This window comes from Miniopterus natalensis, chromosome 5 (genome assembly GCF_054644295.1).
Source record: "Miniopterus natalensis isolate mMinNat1 chromosome 5, mMinNat1.hap1, whole genome shotgun sequence".
Lineage (NCBI taxonomy): Eukaryota > Metazoa > Chordata > Mammalia > Chiroptera > Miniopteridae > Miniopterus > Miniopterus natalensis.
The window spans coordinates 14,744,084-14,764,382 of NC_142085.1; the positions used below are offsets into that span (position 1 = coordinate 14,744,084).

The 20,299-nt window shown below is 44.7% G+C and overlaps 2 protein-coding genes across 4 annotated transcripts in view; both read right to left on the bottom strand.

The window, feature by feature from the left end:
- The window catches only part of USP49 (ubiquitin specific peptidase 49), a 94,475-nt gene extending 76,584 nt beyond the window's left edge, over nt 1–17,891 (bottom strand). Inside the window, exon 1 of one of the 3 annotated variants that reach the window (XM_087817394.1) lies at nt 17,828–17,891. The gene's annotated coding sequence lies outside the window, so the exon portion shown is untranslated. Of the gene's footprint in view, nt 1–2,718; nt 2,747–11,633; nt 11,712–17,827 lie in introns of those variants that run through there. The other 2 variants (XM_087817392.1, XM_087817391.1) reach the window with 2 other exon arrangements.
- On the bottom strand, nt 10,232–20,210 carry MED20 (mediator complex subunit 20). Its single transcript, XM_016212722.2, has 4 exons — nt 20,109–20,210; nt 17,828–17,982; nt 13,797–14,050; nt 10,232–12,142 (listed from the first exon to the last, which is right to left on the bottom strand). Exons 1-4 carry the CDS (start codon nt 20,120–20,122, stop codon nt 11,927–11,929), a joined length of 639 nt encoding a protein of 212 aa, XP_016068208.1. The 5' UTR covers nt 20,123–20,210; the 3' UTR covers nt 10,232–11,926.
- Nucleotides 20,211–20,299: the final 89 nt, after the last annotated feature.

Consider the following 20,299-nt stretch of genomic DNA (forward strand, 5'->3'; position numbering starts at 1 on the left):
TGCCTAACAGAATCCAGAATCCATGAATACAGTTAGCAGCTGAATTCAGATAGATTCTAAATTACTCATATTATTAATAACCAGTTTCCGATATCCACAAATCAAAATTGAATCTTTGCTATTACAACCTAATCTTTGCTTTTACACAAACACCCACAAAACAGTAGCAATCCAAAATTTACATGACTTTGAAAAAAAAGTATCTTTATGTATCTGAGTGTACACTAATGAAATAACCTCGAAAAAGATTCTTAAGAACAGCTTTTATTTTTTAAAGTAAATTATATTCTATTCTTTAGAACCATCAAGTATAATTGTTCATATTCTTAGCTAAATGTAAAAGCTTCAGACTAAAAATCGTCAAAACACTCAGTAAGAATAACCTAAATTTTGTCCCAAATTTCTTATCTTCCTTTTAATTTCCAAGTGTCTTAAAAATCAAAAGCTTCTGTAAAATTAATATTAATAAGGTCTTTTTTATTCACACCTACAAAACAGGAGAGGCAGTGGAACTGTCCAAGGCTCCAGCTTGCATTATCTTACAGAGGTTTTTTTCCATGATAAAAATTACTCATAAATTCATTATTTAACCTAAAAGATAAATCCTACTCCAAACTCCTCCACTATTCTACAAATCTTCCTTTCTTTATTCCATTTTGCGAAGTGGGTGAGCTACCTACTACAGTATGAAATGTCCCACACAAAGCTAAAGGCAGCTCAGGAACTCAAAGCCCTCACAGCCCTGATTTAAATCTCTTCTCCAGCAAACTTCCCAGGTTGGTTATTTGCCTTTCTCTGAAATGATTTCTCAGTATTCTCCAGTCACCAAACACAGCTAGGCAGAAACCTGGTTGATTATCAAAACAAAAAGATCTTCGTCTTTATCTCACTAACAGTGGGCTCTCCATTGAAAATGAAAATGCTGTGGATAAAGCACTCTGCCTGCCCAGTGCTTGTCAGGTACAACACTAGCATACTACACAGGCACAGCCACCCTGTTAAAAAACTAAAAAACAAAACACACCCCATTTTCCTAAGATCACAACCCTAGTGAAATGAAGAGGTTTTCAGCACAGAGTTGATGCTTTATCATTCAGAAAACAACAAAACCAAATCAAAATGGGTCTCATCTCTTCAAAGTGGACATAAAAGTCAAATTAAAAACAATGAAAGGTAGAAGCAGAATCAAAATTCCTTGGAGAGAGAAAGAGGTTTCTGGAATTTCCTACTTTTATGGACAAAAGGACTCACAGTTTCAACACAGTTCTCTTCTCAACAAAGAATTCCTTTCCTGCCCTTCCCCCTTACTTCTTAGTTTTTACTCCTATCTCTAGGTCTCTTTTCACTCACCATGGTTCCTCCTCTTCTGCACCAAAGGCTCCCTACACTTGATCCTTCACTACAGCATCTGTGCCCTGTCCCGCGCAGACCTTCTGGAGTATCTCCCCACAACATGCACATGTGATTCCCACCCCTGTGCATTATACCCCAGTTCTGCATCCATCAGGACTCCCCTGGTTTCCCTTCACCCTGTTCTCTTCCTTTACTCGTTATCTCATCCTTTAAATCCTGGGGCCCTCTCTGCCTTGCTCCTCTTACCCTCCACTCTTAATCCTGTCTCTTCACTTCACTGTTTTTTACCTTGGATCTTGCTGAACCTCATCAATTAACACAATTCCCAGTTACCCTGTCCCATGCCGCCATCATCTTACACCCTTACTCTCTTCCTTTCAGCTTCTCTGGTGCCCCAATTGTCCTATAAACGCCTGTCTCTCAGCACTATGTCCTTCCACCCTTCCACTACGCTCCTATTCCTAACTCCACCTGGTGCTAGTCCAGTGTTTCATTCACTCTCTCACTTTCAAGGATTTACATCCATTGCCCACCACTAACCCATACCCTTCTCAGAACCTCGCAGTTCCCAACCCACCGCCAGTCCTAGTCCTTCAGCTCTTCTCGCTCCGCACTAGTTCACACCCTTGTCACGTCTGGCTCTTAATCACTCTCCCCTCTGCTCCCAACTACTACCCCAGCTCCGCGCCTGGTTGCCGCCCACTTCCAACTCTTACCCCAGTACCCCTCGCCCCACTGCCATGCCCTGCAAAGCTTGCCCCTTCAAACCCTTGCTCTTCCACCTAACCCCAGGATTCCTCTTCCAAGCCTGGTCTTCCTAACCACATTCCCTGCCAGGTTTCCTTAACACCCACCCTGTTTCTTGCCTCCTTCCTACCTCCTTGGCCGGCTTCCTCTCCTGCCTTCTAACCCTTTCTCCCCTGAATCCCCATCTCATTCTTAGACTCCTTCCCCGCAACCGCCTCCCAAGCCTGCCTTCCCCTCTTCTCCTCAAGGCTTTCACCTAAACCCAGTTGTCTCCCACCCCGCCAAAATCCAGCGCCCGCGCGCCCGCACTGCCGGCTCTCGCCTCCCGCCGGCCCCCGCCCCGGGCGCCCCCAGCCCGCCGGCGCCGCGGTCCCGCCCCCTGCCACCGCTCCTCCCGCCCGCGAAGCGCGCGCTGTCTTTGTCGCCCCTCACCCGGTGTGAGGATTTGGCTTCTTTAAAGGGGAGGGCCAGTGTGCCCGAGACTCCTGTCCCCGCCTCCGAGTCTTAGAATGGACTCCCTGGCCGCCCAGGTCCCCGTCCCCCCACCCCCTGGAGCTACCCCTTTGCTGCCCCCCCACCTCCTCCGCCCCCTCCCACGACACCCCCTCCTCTATTTACCGCCATCATCAGCACGCGCGAGCTGTCACCAAGGCGCGAGACAACCGAACCCGGCCCCACCCCCTGCCCACTCATTGGCTCGCACGCCGGAGCCCCGCCCCTGAGCCCCGCATTGCGCCAACGGCGCAGCGCCGGGCCCCGACCCCGGCACAAGCGTCCGCTCCCAGGGTTCGCGCCGCGGGCGCAAAGTTTAGGGTCAGGCACACACGCAAGGCCAACTTGAGCCTGGCGTAAGGGGCGGTGGCGTAGAGGAACACTGTGAATCGCGAGTCGAAGTTTGGTTGAAGCACAGGACGGTAAATAAGGAGGTTTCCAGACAAAGAGGCTCTTAAGGTACCGAGTCTTCTGCCTGTCCCTCCTTCTTAAAGGGCCAGAGACTCTCCCGAGCCCATCTCCGCCCCCTTCTCCCCAGCCCTTCAGCGGCGAAACAGTAAAGGAATTTTACGTTACTTCCCCGCACTCTTTTTGGAGCTCCTTTAACATCTCACCACTGCCAAGGGGAAAAGCCTTCCTCACTATCCCGTCTATGCTTTTATTTTGTTCTGTTAAAAGACTTAGTTTTAACCGGGTCGTTTGTTCGGGAAGCAGCAGCCTCCAAGCAGTGGGGTTTCCTGAGGCAGCTCTTTGCCAAAAGTTACTATTGGCTTCCAGACGGGCGAGCACGTGTCTGACTTTTGCCACTGATGACCCAGGCGGGATTCAGCTGTTTCATGGAAATCCCACCAAGGAAGTCTGACTCCGTGAACTGAAGACGCGGGGCAGATCGTGGGGACGGAGACCACAGGGAAACAGAACGGCGGCTATTTCTACAAGCCTTCTCTCAGAAGTTTTCCTTCCTGAGCAGCCTCTTGGGTGTATTGTCCTGACATAACTTGAGGGGTGACGGTCCCCCAAATAAGACCAACACTGTTACATCACCCAACACATGGCTAAAGCAGGTAAACGCTTATATCTAAATATAAGGACAAGGAAAGAAACATGCGTTATCAGCTACACTGGCACAAGGCTACACACTTGTAATTATGAAACAGAGAAGCACAAAAGCCAAAGAACAATAAAATAAGAAGGGGGAAACACCACGTGCATGTATAAGCGCAAAACTACACACTGCCTGGAGCCAAGCACAATTATGGGTGAAAACATTTCTAAAGGTTAATTAACTTGGACATTTTAAAGAGATTTGATGGAAGGAGAGGACCTGGTGATAGACCTGTCATGTGGATCAAGAGTTCACAGTGAGATCTAAAATTCAGCATTCGTTTTATTGGCTATCACCTTTAACATTATTCTCTTTAAGGAATTATCTTACACTATAATTCCTTAATTACCTGTTTTCTCCCCATGGTCCCCAAACCACCCAAGAAAATTCTTGGAGAATAAAGATTGTTTCTTACTCAGTGCTATTTCCCTAACAAAGAGCCTGACATAACAGGTGCTTTTGTTGAGTGAAGGATTTTGGAGATACTTAAGACTTCTGAAGGAAAGGGTGCTCTCAGAATAGCAGTCAATTGGGGAAAGATTCTCAGTGTTGTGAGCGTGTATTAGACGGGTGGTTCTCCAAGTGTGGCCTGTGGAGCCCTTGGGATCCCTTAATATTATTTTCATAATATTAAGATATTATTTGCCCTTGTCACTGTGATGACATTTGCACTGATGATAGAGAAGTAATGACAGGTAAAATTGTTACTGCCTTAGCACAAATCAAAGCAATGACACTAAATTGTACTAGCATAGCAGTCAAGGTATTTAGTCTTCACTGCCACCCATTCACAGGAAAAAAATACCTGTTCTACTTAAGGAAGTCCTTGATGAAGCACTAAAAATCATTTGTTTTATTTAGGTACACATCTTTTCAAGAACACTATTCTATGGATGTATGCATGAAGCACTTCTGTTCCTTACCTATGTACAATGTTTTTCTTGAGTAAAAGCACATGGGCAATTTCTCTGAATTTTGAGCTGAATTAGCAACTCTCTTCATGGAATACCACTTTTACTTGAAAGAACAGCAAACAGATAAATTTAAGTAATTCAGCCTTAGGTCTCTGACAGATGTTTTCTCAAAAATAAACAAAGTGAGCCTGACAAGCATTTGTTAGCAATGATCAAGCTCAAAGTCTTAAACAAAACTTAGAATTTTTTGAACACTTGCATTCACTCCTGCGAGCTTAACAGCTTCCCAAGACTTTTCTGATGAGACTGGTGGTGATATTAACAAATACAATTTTTTGATATTGTATAATGAAATGTACGTCAACATTTAAAAGATCTGTAGTATTTTCCAAATGATCAATGCACCAATCACACCTCAGTAAAAGATCCCTTCAAAATGCAAAATAAACCAATGAATGTTAATGTAACATAGTACAAAAGGTTCACGGATTGAGCCTGAGATTCCACACTGCAACTAGCCTTTAGCAGAATTGTGATGTAGCGAAGAATATCCACAATTATCTGAAAAGATTTTTTTGTTGTTAATCCTCACCAGAAGATACTTTTTTCCCCCACACTGCTTTTCCTTTTTTTAAAAAAAAAATATATATATATATTTTTAATCTTCACCTGAGGATATGTTTTCCATTGCTTTACAGAGAGTGGAAGAGTGAGAGAGAGAAAAATATTGATGTGAGAGAGACACACTGACTGGTTGCCTCCCACATGTGCTCCCACCAGGGGCAGGAGTGAACCCGCAACCCACGTACGTGCCCCTGACTGGGAATTGAACCCTCTGGTCAACACTCTAACCACTGAACCACACCAACCAGGACTAAAAAAATTATGAATATACTCCTCCCTCTTTCCAACTACACATCTATGTGAGGTTGGACTTTTTTCATATTCTTCAACCAAAACAACAGATTGAATGCAGAAATAGATATGAGAATTCGCTCTCCTCTATTATGCCAGACATTCAAGAGAGTTGCAAAAATATAAAACAAGGCCACTCTTCTCACTAAATTTTTTTGAATAGTTAACTTTTCATTAAATATTTTATTCATGTTAACATGTAATAGGTTTAGTGTTACCTTTAAATGAATTAAATACAGTGGCACCTCGGTTTTCAAATGTCTCCATTGAACATTTTGGTTTAGGAACACCGTAAACCCGGGAGTAAATGCTTCAGTTTTCGAACATGCCTCGGAAGTCGAACATGCCACACGGCTTCTGCTGAGGGCAAGATCCTGAGGCCCAGCTGTCGGCTGTGGATCCCTTGGTTTTCCAACGTTTCACAACTCGAACGGGTTTCCCGAACGGGTTTCCAGAACAGACTACATTCGAAAACCGAGGTACCACTGTATTTTCATTTTTTCCAATATAAATTTTTATGAAGGTAAACATCAATAAATACAACTTACATAAACAAAAGCTCTTTGGGGTATTTGGTAATTTTTAAGAGCACCTAGAAGTCCTGTGACCAAAATGTTTGGGAATTGTGTTTTAGATGAAAGCAGAAAGAATAAAAAGACTTTTCGATAATTCAAATATGAAACAACTATGCAGGATAGTTAACAAAAGGTGTTTTTTTTTAAAAATATGTCTTTATTGATTTCAGAGAGAGGAAAGGAGAGGGATAGAGAGATAGAAACATCAATGATGAGAGAGTCATTGATCGGCTGCCTCCTGCACGCCTCCAACTGGGGATTGATCGTGCAACCCGGGCATGTGCCCTGACTGGGAATTGAACCCCAACTGCCTGGATCCTAGGTCGATGCTCAACGGCTGAGCGATGCCTGGCCAGGCCGAAAGGTTTTTTTGTAAATGGAAAATAGAATTAGGAACACTGAACTTTCTTTAAAAGACACAACTGCTTACGAGCGCAATCGTGATACACGTCATTAAAAACACACACACAAAAAAACATTTGGAGACAGCCACAACAAAGGCTTGGGAGTTGAGGGGAAACAGGAATGGGTGTGCTCCACTTAGAAGATATAGTCGCTTCTATCCCACTTTTTTTTTTTTTAAAGCCCACCCCTTTTCTTTTAGGCTAATTTCATCACTATGAATAAGTATTAAAAACGTATTTCCATGCTTAAGAGATGGTCCATACAACTGTGTTCACTGATCTGGTTAAAAACCCCAAAAAACCTATACAATACGTTCTCTGAAGCCTCTCTACACTGTTCTCTATTACAACACTCTTTGCACTGGAGAATTTTAACCTGACACTAAACAGTAATGACCTCACAGCCGCCCATCTTAAACATCCTAACCAAACGCCAATACCTTCAGCACCATTTAAAAAATGCAAGAGCCGAACAGAGACAGCATCTCCTTACCTACAAAGCACTCTTCACATCTATTCCCCTTTGAGCCTCTCAAGGAGCCGATGAAATAGGGAAAGCCAGCATCATCATTCCCACTTTACAGATGAGACCCAGAAAGGCTAACTTGATTGAAGTTCCTGGGCAAATAGAGACAGTACTATGGCTAGCAACCAGCCATCTGTCTCCTAACACATGGTCTCTTACTGTTAATAGGCTGCCTCAGAACAACTGTCACCTCAAATCCCTAGCCTTGTCTTTTCTACACGACAAAAGATTTCTAACCTTAAAAACAGGTCTATGCCATCTGATGGGGCAGAAATGTGTTGGGAAATAAAACAGAATAAAAGAGAGTTAGGAATCTTTGCCCTAATAGTTCCAAGAATTTTTTTTTAACTTGCTATTTCATCACAGAGACTAGGAACTATTTCTCTGCCTCATCAATCACCTCCTTATGAAAATATACTCATTATGCCAAATTCCAAAATAACAGAATAATTTTCCAATCCCATCAAGTGTGTCATAATGGAAGAGGAACACCTGGGACCACAAAGAAAGCTGTAAAGATTGCTTCATACATATTTACTCCCACTCATTTCTACAAGGTTCTGTGTATGTGTATGAAGAGACAAGAGAAGGGGGAACCTACAGAAAAGATAAGAGCAGGAAAGCAGCCCAGCTTCCCAGAAAATGAACAAAAAGCCTGAAGGAGGAAATTGCCTGGAGAGCACCCCAGATAAGGTGTCCAAAAGGTGGCACAGGTCTTGCTCACGATAAGGGACATATCTCACCCCTGCTTTATTTTTGTCTTCCTGCTGTCTCCCTTCAGACTCATTTTCTGGATCAAGGATCTCTGGAGATACTATAATGAACCCTATAAATCCTATTCCCAAAAAACTGAACACATACTCAAAATTGTGTCTCGTTTCAAGGCATCTTAGGTCTCTTGTGGCTCCCCTTGGAGGTTGATGACCTGTAGCAATGTTAGAAACCCCTACTTTAGGGTCATAGTTCATGCATATTCCAGCACCAACTAACAACAAACCCCTCATTAAGAACCATCAAGTCTCCACAATCTGGGGGGGGGAAGGGCAGGTATGTTTTGTTTGGATTTTTGTCTCAAGAGTTAAGTGATGAAATACAGAGGGGAGAGATTTCCCTAGATGAGGCCAAGTCAAGGCTGCATGACCTCTGGGAAGGATGGTGTAAAGATATGAGTCCTGATGGTCAAACTAGCTGACCTAAAGGGTCCCTTCTAACCCAAGAGACTGAATCTGGAATGCTCTACACAATGACAGAAACTCCTTGGGGAAAGTCCACCCCCAGCAAGTGATTGCTCAAAGGCCAAAGACACCAACCCCCAGGAGAGGACCCAACTTGTAATACAACTGGTATCAGCCACTCCACATGGCGACTGTAAGTACAGCCCACGGCGCCCAGATAGCAGCAGATAGGGGGAGAGAAGCTGTGGCGAGGAAAAGGCAGTACTGGGAGTTTCAAGTATGGGCTTGGAGACAGAAAGGCCATATATATACATCAGTCCTGCATAGCCCTGGAGCTTCTGTGAATGTGCACAGAACAGTCTATAGTCCTTCCTATATTGTACTTTAGGAACCTTCATTTCACAATCTGGAAGACATGCTTAAGTGGGAATTTCTAACTGCTCCTCTTACCTGACAGGATTTGGAGATAAAATTTCATTACCTCATCCTGAAGCCTCAAAAATAAATACTGGACACACTGGGCTGGGGGAGACCCATTGGTGGGGAGAAGTGGTCAGCTTCTAGGTATTTCCTTCAGGGGATCAGTGACACCAATAAAGGTCAGGGAAATGTGACTACTTGGTACTCAAGACATGAGGAAAGCAGGCAAGAGGCAGCACAGGAACAGGGTACAGTGAATCAGACCAGCACAGGAGAGACAGAGCAGGAACCATCAATGGAGACAAAGTGTTTCCTCAAGTTCCAGCATTTGCCTTCAGCCTCCACAGATTTTGCCATTTGCAGGTCTCACCTGTACTACAACTTAATAGCTCTTTTTCAAAGACTTACCCTCATCCTAAGGATAAAGAGCTAGTTATATTTTTCTCTAATATACATTGGAATAAGACATAAGTGCTAATGTAACAATGTTCTCCACATTCTATTTGAAATCACCTGGCATCACACAGAGGTCCAGGTGTCACACTTTGACACATGCTGGCAGCTGGAAGACCTGGGTGTGAAGTTTGGTCCTGATTCCAGCCTCATCTCTAGGCATGGCCTCTCTGGGAGTCACTGCTTCCCCATCTTACAGTGAAAGGGAACTAGATGAGCCCCACAGCTGCCCTGCCTGGCTCTGAGAGTCAAGGTTGGCAGATTTCTAGGTTGCTCTGGCAAAGGTACCCACTAAGGTGACTTGTTAGCAGGGTCCTAGAAATTTCTGTTTTCTGCTCTTTTGGAGGTAGCTACAGATGGGTAAAGGGGTAATGCATTTAGAAGCAAAGGAAGTTGGGTAGGAGATAGTCTAGTGTAGAAAGAACATGAGATTTGAACCTCAAAAATATGGCATCTCCATTTAGCAGCCAAGTTTAAGTTTTTTCATTTATAAAATGAAGATAACCATGTCCTTTATCCTTAAATTTATACATTTGCTCCTCAACTTTCAATCAACCTGAATTTATAAAAATTCATACACTGACAATCCTAGATTACTCTTAAAGCCCCTTTCAGACTTGCACGCAAAAGCTGGGTGACAGTTGGGCTCTTGCCACTAGTTACTAGTTGGGTTTTGGTAATTTTGCAAGTGGAGGTATACTAGTTAAAATGTATTACCAGCTTTTTTTTTTTTTTTTTTAGTGGTAAATTTCTTTAATTGACACAAAGGATGAACATGGACAAAAGTACCTAAAGTGGCAGTTCTTAAAACTTGATCTGGGGTTCACTGGACTTGAAGCTGGTCAAATGTATGCAAAAATAGGAAAAAGAACAAAAGTGAAGAACGCTGGATGTGTAGGAGCCAAGACTATGTCTAAAAGGCAAAGTATAGTTAGGGAGTTTATATTACTTTTTAGGTTTTGGGGAACAGAATCCCTCCTTAGAATACATAAGTCTAGAGTCAAATTTACCACACTCAAGTTCCATATATTATCAGGAACACATTATGTTCAAAATGCAGCCTCATTTCATGAAAGACTGGAGGCAGCCTACAGAAAAATACATAGAAATTAACCTGGATAAGAGCAAATATAAATCAGAAGGCCAAAAACATAAGGTCTATGCATTTTATTGTATGTAAATGATATCTAAAACACACCTTAATTTCAATACAACACAAATAAACAAGAAAATCAGGGGGAAATGAGAACAAAAAAATACAGAGGACAGGTCCTATCATTATAAAGTTGAATTGAGCTTCCTGCCAGCCAAAGCTAAAAGGAAAACATGACCACTATCTGATTCTTGCTGCAGAGCCCTTACGTCTGAAAACAATTTCTCCTTAGGCACCTTCAATGAGGGACAGTATCCTTGTATGTACATGACAGCATGCCAGTATGTACATGAGCATGTTTACTAAGACCATCCCCAACTGTGTATCTCAATGTTAGCCTGACTGAACATTTTTGCAGCCGGAGGGGGTGGGCAGGCAATGTCGGTCAAATGAGCAGTTTGGAGGCTCAAATGAGACGCGAAAGAGCTCAGGAAACCATGAAGCATAGTGCAACTGTTCTGACACTAAGCTCTGGGTGCATGTAAGCTGGAGAGGCCTAGATGCTGAGACTTAGGCAAGGGGTTTGGAACTCACTTCCTAGTGTGACTCATCCAGCTAAACCAAAAGGGGCTCTGGCATCAGCCCTATCCCAATCCAGTTCATAAAGGCTTAGTTACAGGGGGTACTAACTGCAAAATAAAAGCCAAGAGCATTCCTGGGCTCACCCACCAAGCTCCATGTGGCAGAGGCCACTAATTGGACCCCCACATCCATGTTCTCCTTCACCTTCTAGTCAAAGAACTGCCCGAGTTTTGACTAGGCACATGACTACCCACATAAGAGGCAATTATGTCCCAGTGTCCCTTTCAACAAAGAGTGGCCATCATGGTTTGAGTAACCCTGGGTCATACCCTTTAAAAAAGAAACTGCTTTCTCTCTTTCCCCAGTGGAATGTGGACATGGAGCTAATGCGTCTGCTTTGACCTTGCAGGCAAGGACAAGCTAGGGGTGGCTGAACACCAAGATAAAAGAAACCAAATTCCTGATGACCTTGTAGAGTTAAACCTGCCCAGGACCATCTGACTATCTCTGTACTATTAGAAAAGAGAAAATTAAACTTCTACTAGGTTCTCTTTGTCATATTGGCTTAGCCTGTGTCTTAACATAATTCACAACAGAATGGAAAGCAGTTAGAGGGAGACAGGCTTCAAAGGACTCAGGCAAAAGTCAACTCACAATTCACATGAGCAAACAGGTACGAAAATGACACCCATAAAACCAGCTGGCTTCCTCCTCCTCTAGGAGAGGCGTAGGCACATCCTTGGAGTAGAGGGAGAGGCCTGTTACAGCACACCCCAACACAAATGCAGCCTGTCCACTGTGGCCTAGGCCATATCCACAAAAGCTGGAGATACAGACTACTTTCCCCACTGATACCAGGCAGGGACACCCCTGTCCTACCTTTTCCCCTACAGCAGGAGAGCTCCAAACTTCTCCACTCTTCATAATACCGTCCTTGAGGACAAGCCAAGTCCAGTAAGGCATGGGATGAAACAGCTGTCAGGGGACTGTGTGTGAGGGTCAGGGGAGGGGGCTCCAGAGCCCCAGGACAAAAGCCACAGCTGGGAACTGGAGAGGGAGAGCAATCTCCATGTCTGCCTTGGGTTTCTGGGGCACAGGGGCCTGAGGCTGCAGCACCTGCTCCTCCTGTGGAGTCCCCTGGTGACACAGCTCAGCCAGACAGCTGCCAGTCACTAGCGAATCCCAGCCACAGGCACCTGCTGCTGCTTGCGAATCTTGTTGAAGAGTTCCATGTATTGGACCATGGTATCTGCTGGGCCGTAGACTGTGTCGTGTCTGCTGCCAAACCCTGTGGGAGCCCCTGGTGTGTGGCTGCCTAGAAAACTCTGTAGGAATTCAAGCAGTAGGCTCCAGCAGTCACTAGCTACCACACAGGGGCCATACTCCACCTGAGACCAAAGGAACAGAGAATGGGGTGAGTGCAGGCAAGGATGAGGGCTTGTTTCCCTTGTACCTCTTACCCCTGCTACCATCTTCCCCAGCCCTGAGCCAAAGACACACACCTTCTAGCACAGTGTTGCTGCACAAGAAATATTCAACCCAAACACCAGGGATTTGACACACCACCATTATTCTCTCTAGGCATCTTTGACATTCTCATTGGAGTTATCAATGCCCAGCCCTGCCCGCAAGACCTGAGGGTAGATCTGGGCACCTCTGGATTATTTCAAAACTGTATAATCCCTACTATGCTGGGAAGATCCAAGGAGAGCTCAGGGAAATTCTGAGAAAATGAAGAGTGAGAGAAAGAATGAGAGAGAGAGAGAGAGAGAGTGAGTGTGTGTGTGTGTGTGTGTGTGTGTGTGTGTGCGCGCGCTGGGGGATCAGTAGAGAACAAAGCGGACACATATACTCATAAGTCTTCAAGACTAAACATTATTCCCTGGGCTCCAACCCTAAGAAATAATTTCCTGACCAAGGTAGCAGGGGCCAGAGGATACATATCTTTGGCTTTCTCAGTCCTCTCTCTCAATCGGTCACTGGAGAGATAGCAGAGGCAAATCACTGGTAACAACCAGAGGGAGAAACAGCACAGAAACAGCTGGGGTATGTTTGTACTAAAGTTGGAAATGTGGAGGGTAAACAGTGGGTTCTCAGCAAATGCAAGGTGTGTCACAAGTTGAAAAGGGTCAGGAAATCTTGGCCCTCGAGTACCCTGGAGTTTCAGAGCAGTAATCTACTAATGCCCTTTTCTCCCCTGGGGCTACCTTTTAGGACTTAGATATCCCCATGTTTCCATATCTGAAGTCCCTCCTTAAATGCTGGTCCTGTAGGAGGCTCAGGAATCCCCAAGTCAGCAGTGCTCTCACTGGCCTGAAGTCCAGAGCAAGCTGTGCCTCTTTCACGGCATTTCTCATAGACTAACTTCAGAAACAGTTTGTGTTTCAGCCCTGCTCTCTTACTAAATCAAAAATTTCCAAGAGGCAGGCGCCATAGCTTCCATATATATATATATTTTTTTATCTCACACAGTGCTGGGCACATGGTAGATTGTATACTATCACTAGTACCAAAGCCAGCTACTTGTCACATTCCGTCATTTTCAATATATCCCTCAAAGATGAAGTCATCACATGTACCCCTTTCCACCATGAAAGGAAGTGGACACACGGCAAAAGGAAAGGCACATCTTTGCTATGTAACTTTTGATACCCATCTTAAAGCATTCTAAGGAGAGGTGTGTGGACCCACCTCCTGAAAGTTAACTGTACCGAAAGTTGTCCTGGTCTGCTCCAATCCTTCTTGTGAAGGGTGACTGGTCCCTCCACATAATTCACCTGCCTCCCTTGACTATCCCCCCTTCCCTTCTCCAGCAAGCCAGCCTTCCTAAGCTTTCTACCTGCTATGTACCCAGCTTCCAATTCCAGTCTGGGCTAGAGAGTCTCAAATGATTAAGGAAAGGGTAAAAGGTTCAGGAAGAGGGGACACAGGGATCAGGCAGGCATAAACTCCGGTTCGCAGTCAGAGGATGTGGAACTCTGCAGGGCCCTTTGCTGAGCAGCCCCTTTAGCACATCTTGCTCCTATTTCACCAAGGTCTTACCTCCACAGAGATGCCTCGGGCACTGGGCCCCATTGTGACCGTGCCCACCTTCACTAGGAAGTCACAATACTGGTAGCGGGTGCCCCGGGTCTCAATCTTGCTGGCCTTGGCACTCTGGAAGAAGCCCTTGAGCTTCACCATGAGCACATCAAAGTTGGTGTCGGCAACAAGACAAGGGCCATTCTCAAAGAGGGCGAAGCAGCTCAAAGGGTACTCTGAATTGTGCATCACATACATTAGCTTCCCGGTCTGACCTGCAGGGACAGAGATCCTACTCAGCACCAAAACCTTCATCAGCAAACACCAGAATAGAGGCAAATGCAGGAACAAGGCCAGACGGCCATCCGGCATTACCTCAGCAGGGAGCGGGGTAGGGGGATCCCCTTACCAACAGTCTTTTCTGAAGAACAGTACATGAGGCAGCACATGGTAAAAGCCACCCACTGTACAGAAAAAGGTGAGGGGCACACAGGGAACTTCACTAGTGTTGATAACAGTTGAATTCTTGAATGATGGGCTCACACATGGACGCTTAATGATGATGATTAGTCTCACAGACTTTACATATAGTCTTTCATATAATCCTGCATTACATAATAAGGAAAATGAAATAAAAGTAACAGCATTTATGCCAAATGAAGCAGTTGCTCTCTTTTGCCCACTCCTCCACTTTGAAATATAAGAAATGGCTCCAGAGACGCAGCAAAGGGGAATATCTGAGCATGAGGCTGGGAAGGTAGGCCAGAACCAAGATGGGCTAAGTTTTGTCTTCCCTGCCTCAAGAAGTCTGCATTCATTCTAAAGGCAATGGTGAAGTGTTGGACAATTTTAAGACATGAGCCGCCTTGAGAAGCTAGCAGTGCACTTACAGCAGAAAGAACTCAGCATCTGGAATCAAAAGATCTAGTTTCAAGCCCCAGCTCACACCTTCCAGTCTCTAAGAAATGAGTTTTCTCATTGATTACTATAGATTTTCTGCAAGAAGGCAGGGAAGCTACATATACATACATGTAAATAAACGTATTTGGTTAAGTGGAAAATGGAAGAAGGCAAAAATGGAAAGCAAGGTTCCTCTCTCATACAAGAGTTAGCAGATAGACTGCCACAATCTCAAGTATTTATTAAGTACTTAAGCTATTCCTAACACTGTCTTAGGGCTTAAGAAGCATACAAGTAGTCCATGGCCTCAAGAAGCTGACAATCTCACTAGAGAAAGGTGAAAAACTTTAGGACCTTTAGAATATAAAGAGAGGGTAGGATTCAGCCACATGGAGAAGGAAAGAAGATATTCTAAGCAGCGATGACACTGTAGCAATGGGAAAGAGAGGAGAAGGGGTTGAGGGGCTGGAGCCAGAGCCACTGTCACCTGTATTCACGCCTCCACTCTGCTGCTACTTGCTGAACACAACAGGTTCTGCACAAACCTCCCCACATACCACTCCTGAGTGCCTGTTGCCAGTCCATACCTTTCACCTCACCCTAAATCTACTTCAAACACTCTGACCCTCAAAAAGACATCCAAAGCTGATCTGTCATCCTGTTCTTGTGCAAACTCAGTGCAATCACATTCTTAATTCACATGAGTCTGCAGGTATTCTTACTGTCTTGAAAATATTTTGAAAGTCAACTAAGGTGTTTTTTTAATGAAGAAGGCACTCCCAGTTGTTTATAGACAATACTATTTTTAAAATCATGCCTGGCCAGCATGGCTCAGCGGTTGAGCGCTGGCCTAGGATCCAGGCGATCAGGGTTCAATTCCCGGTCAGGGCACATGCCCGGGTTGCAGGCTTGATCCCCAGCAGGGGGCGTGCAGGAGGCAGCCAATCAATGACTCTCTCATCATTGATGTTTCTATCTCTCTCTCCTTCTCCTTTCCTCTCTCTGAAATCAGTAAAAAATAAAAAAATGAAAAAATAAACCACAAAAACTTTAAAAAAATAAAATCACAACAAAGTACTTTCTTACCTGCACAAATGTGTGAAACAAGCACAACCAGTGTCACTGTCCCCCTTTTATAGATGAGGAAAAAAGAAGCTTATAGGTCCCAGGCCACCAGCAGCAGCAGCACCACCACTATGTGCGAGCTTGTTAGAAATGCAAATTTTCCGCCCCAACTCAGACCTACTGAGTCAGAAAGTCTGGGAGAGAGGCCCAGCGACCTGTGTTAACAAGTCCTCCAGGTGATGCTGACGCTGGTCCGTGTGAGAACTGTCGATCTAAATGCACAGAGCCAGCAAGCAGCAGAGCTGGAACTTGAATCCAGGCCTTCTGACCTCAAGTTTATTGCTCTTTTCATTCCACCCCACTGCTTGCCAAGAACGTTGCCTCCCCAACTAGATTGCAGCTCCTTGAAAATAAAAGTCTGATCAGGAGGAAAAGAGAGCCCACCAGGTGATTTCATAGAAGTAGTATATCTATATACATACAAGTGTTTTGTTTTCCAAATGGTTTCATAACCATTATATCTTTTGATTCTTACATGCTTCCTACTGAAGGAAAAACAATGGTTAAAACTGTAATTGTACAGATGATGAAACTCAGTACAGCTCTTAGCTACCACTCATTAAAGCTTTATTACATGACAACCTCAGTTCTAGTGCTTGGCATGTATTAACTTGTTTAATTAGCACAATAACACTAGGAGGTAAGTACTACACTTAACTTTACAAATGAGAGAACTGTATTGGGAAGAGTGCAGAAACAGAGCCCTCACCAGATAGTTTCATTAGAGGGGATATCATACAGGGAACAAAATCAGGGGATAGAAGAACTAAAGAAACAAATGGAATAATGGGGTCATACAAAGATTAGCAGCACAGAAGACATTACCATCCCTGAGCTGGGAAGGAAATAAGAGAGGATGTGCCGTTAGAGCCAGGAGCAAAGGCTGCCCAGCAGGAGCTAGAACCAAGGAGGCACAGCCAGGGACACTGCCCAAAGCAGAAAGAGAGAAACTGTGGTCCCCCCTATCTCCTGTCCCCAAGTCTTCCTTAATGCCTTTGCAGGGGAAGTTCAGGGAATGGATCTATGGAAAAATAGGAAAATTACCAACATAGAAACAGTCACCGGTTGTGGAACTTACATAATGTTGAGGTTAGTATGTGACAGAGCCAGGACTCAGTTATCTGGTTCCATATCTAGACTCTTAATCACTGTGCTATGGAACTATCCAAGGTAAAGTTACTGCAGAACACAGGTTCCCTAACTCATATTCAAAGATCCTCTTTTACCATCACCACCACCACCATCCATAGACATCTCACCTCTTAGCACAGTTAAAACAAAAGTTGATTCATTGGTCAAGGTTATGCTACTGAGATAGCCAAGGCCAATGTCTGGGTGTGGGAAACAGAAAACCTTTCTGTAGAAAGTCCTAAAAACTCTAAAGCTCTATTAGAATTCTATACAAAGACTTCTGAGCTTAAAGAAGTCTTTCTCAAACTTTAGAGGGCATAAGAACATCTGGGGAGCTCATGAAAATGCAGATTATGAAGCCTGCAACACCAGTCCGTTGGTAAGCAGAGCCAAGAAACTGCACCTTTAACAAGTACCCCAGATGGTTTTGATGAAGTTAGTAACCAACCCTCTGAGAAACACTGCTTTAAAAGTCCCAGGTGCAAAAAGACTAAAACATGGGCCCAGTCTAAGAGACGAAGGACCAAGAATTAATGAATTCAGAAACACATCTGCCACACGTTCAAGAATATCACCCTTAGAAGAGCAGAAAGATTTCTTTTTTAAAAAATATGCTTTTATTGATTTTTGATTTTTTAGAGACAGAAGGGAGAAGGACAGAGAGAAAGAAACACTAGAAACATTGATGGCTGCCTCCTGCATGCCCCCTACTGGGGATTTAGCCTGAAACCTGGGCATGTGTCCTGACCGGGAATAGGCCAGTGGCCTCTTGGTTCATGGGTCTATGCTCAACCACTGAGCCCCACCGGCCAGGCAAGCAGAAAGATTTCAATGAAAAGGAATGTCTACCAACTGCAAGCCAGGTTGCAGCCATCCTGCAGACCCATCTCACTAACCTTGGCTGCCAAGAGTAGAGGCAGCCGTGTGGTAGGTCTCACAGTCCACACAAAATGTTCCTTGCTTCTCTGCCCCAAGCAGCTCCAATTTCCGCGTAAGGAGCTCCACGGTCTGCTGGACACTCTTGCCCTCAGCCACAGGCATCTGGGACACACTGGAAGAGAGAGAACCACATCATCAGTATCCAGAGACACACATGCACTCGCTAAGCCACTCGACTGCCCACAAAAATCATAGCTCGTCAGGACCTTAGAGACCTACTGTGACCCCAACCCCCCCCCCCCCCCGAGGCCCTCAGTCCCTAAGAACACAGATCTCAGGACTCTCTCACAGCAGTGCAGTAAACTTCCTATCACACCAGAATTTCCCAAGTGTGGCATGTGTGCCAACATTCAACAGAAAATTTTAGGTGGCACACAGGCTGAGCACTTGATAATACTGAGTTGTGTAATGAGTAAGGATTTCCTTTGCAGTCATTTCAGTTCCGATTATATTAAGGAGAAAGCCTCAATTTGGGGTATGTTTTTCCCAACTCTCCAATGCTCTGACCATGTGCTGTCCAGTACAGTAAACACAAGCCACATGTGGCAATTTTATGTTTTAAACAAGAATGTAACCAAAACAATGAAACAAAAAAATGTTATTTCCAAGACTTCCTTCTATGGTAAGTAAAGCTGGCTTCCCCTTTAGAGTAGTAGTTAACAATTATCAAGCCCCAACTATGTGCCAGACAGTGTTCAAAAGCCTTGAGATAAATTATTTGAATCCTCACAATGGCCCTAGATGTGCTATTATTTACCTCCTTATTACAAATGAGGAAAGTGAAGTACAGAGGGGTTGACTAACTTGCACAAGGTCACACAGCTTGGTGTGGTGTAGCCAAGATTCAAAGTCAGACAAACTGGCTCCATGTCCATGACCTTAAGTACTATAGGAGACTACTCCCCTAGGGATGTTAAAATATTTTTAAGGAAAAGAAATAGGTTTAAAAGAAAATATTAATATATATATAAAATATTAATATATATAAAATATTAATATATAATAGTAAAGGTGGTACTTAGCTATATAAAAATCAGACAGTTATTTGTGACTGAATTTTAAGAGGCGCTGCATTACTTTAGGATCATTCAGCCAAACAAAGCTATAAAGGTAGAGTCCTACTTGTCACTACTCTCCACCAGAAAAAGCAGTGATAAGGAATGATGATGATGTACCTTATTTTGAAATATAAGAGCATTGCTAAAATGATGGTACTGGGGTGAGAAGCCCTAGGAGTCTGAAAAAGTTGATAAGGGTCCCAACAGACAGAGAGCCCTTTCCCTCTGTTTGCCTCTCTACTGAAAAAACAGGGACTTCCAGACTTCCAAGCCTCTGTGCTGCAAACCTGCCATTCCCATCCCTCACACATCTCCCTTACGCTAGAGGAATCAGAGGAGCCTCGTGATGTCAAATGCAGGAAACAAAAGTGCAATCACTGGCAAACCAGCAAGAACCTGGGCTACCAGGAGTTTCCACAGGCTCTTACATGAGCAGCCTATAGTCACTGACTTCAGATAGCCTGGCCTCCAGTCCTCTGATTGGAAATGCTTACACTTACAGATATTTTTTAAAAAGCCCTGAAATCTAGTATTTTGTAATTAATACTTCCAAGAACATTAAACCCATACCTTTCCTCTGCCACCCTTACAATATGTTAGAGATAAAAAACTCATAGAAACTAGACGAATCATGTAGAAAACAGGTCCTGAGTAAGTGATGTGCCTACAACCCCAATCTCCTAATTCGCAATAGCCCCCCCACCCCCATCCGACCCAAGATCTTAACATAGCCAAACTGGAACTAGATACAGGCTGGTCTAACTACATTTAGTAGCTGGAGGGAGGAGCAGGCGAAAACCTAAAAAAAAACCATACTGTCTCCTTTGTCGCCTACCCCCAAATCCCTCAAGCCTTGCCTGCTGAAGGATTCGAGTCCGCACATCCTATTTCCGACCCTAAAGTTCCACCCCTGGCCTCACTGGCAGGAAGATGTACCAAGAAAATGAGAAGGAGGTACCCAATCACTGATAAATTTCTGGGATAAAACCCAGGAGGAAGGGGGCGCGTCTCCGAGGAACCAGGCCCGGAGACTCCACAGCCCTCACGGTGTCCCCCTCACCCACACAATTCGAGGACATCGTGCTAAGCTCCCGAGGGACCGCAGACCCTGGTCCCGACCCCCCTCCCGGGTACACACCAGGCTCGGAGTGCCGCCCCACAAAACCCCCTGCAGTCCTACCAAGTCACTCCCATGATGTCGGACCAGGAGGAGCGCAGACCAAACAGGTGAAACGCCGACTTCTCCGGCCGCGCGCATTAAGTGAAGCCCCCTAACGCAGGCGTCGGTGGAGGGAGGGGCTGCGGAAATTACGTCAAAACAGAGCGCCCAGTCGACGCGCCACGAGGAACGGGGGCGTGTCTAGGCCGCTT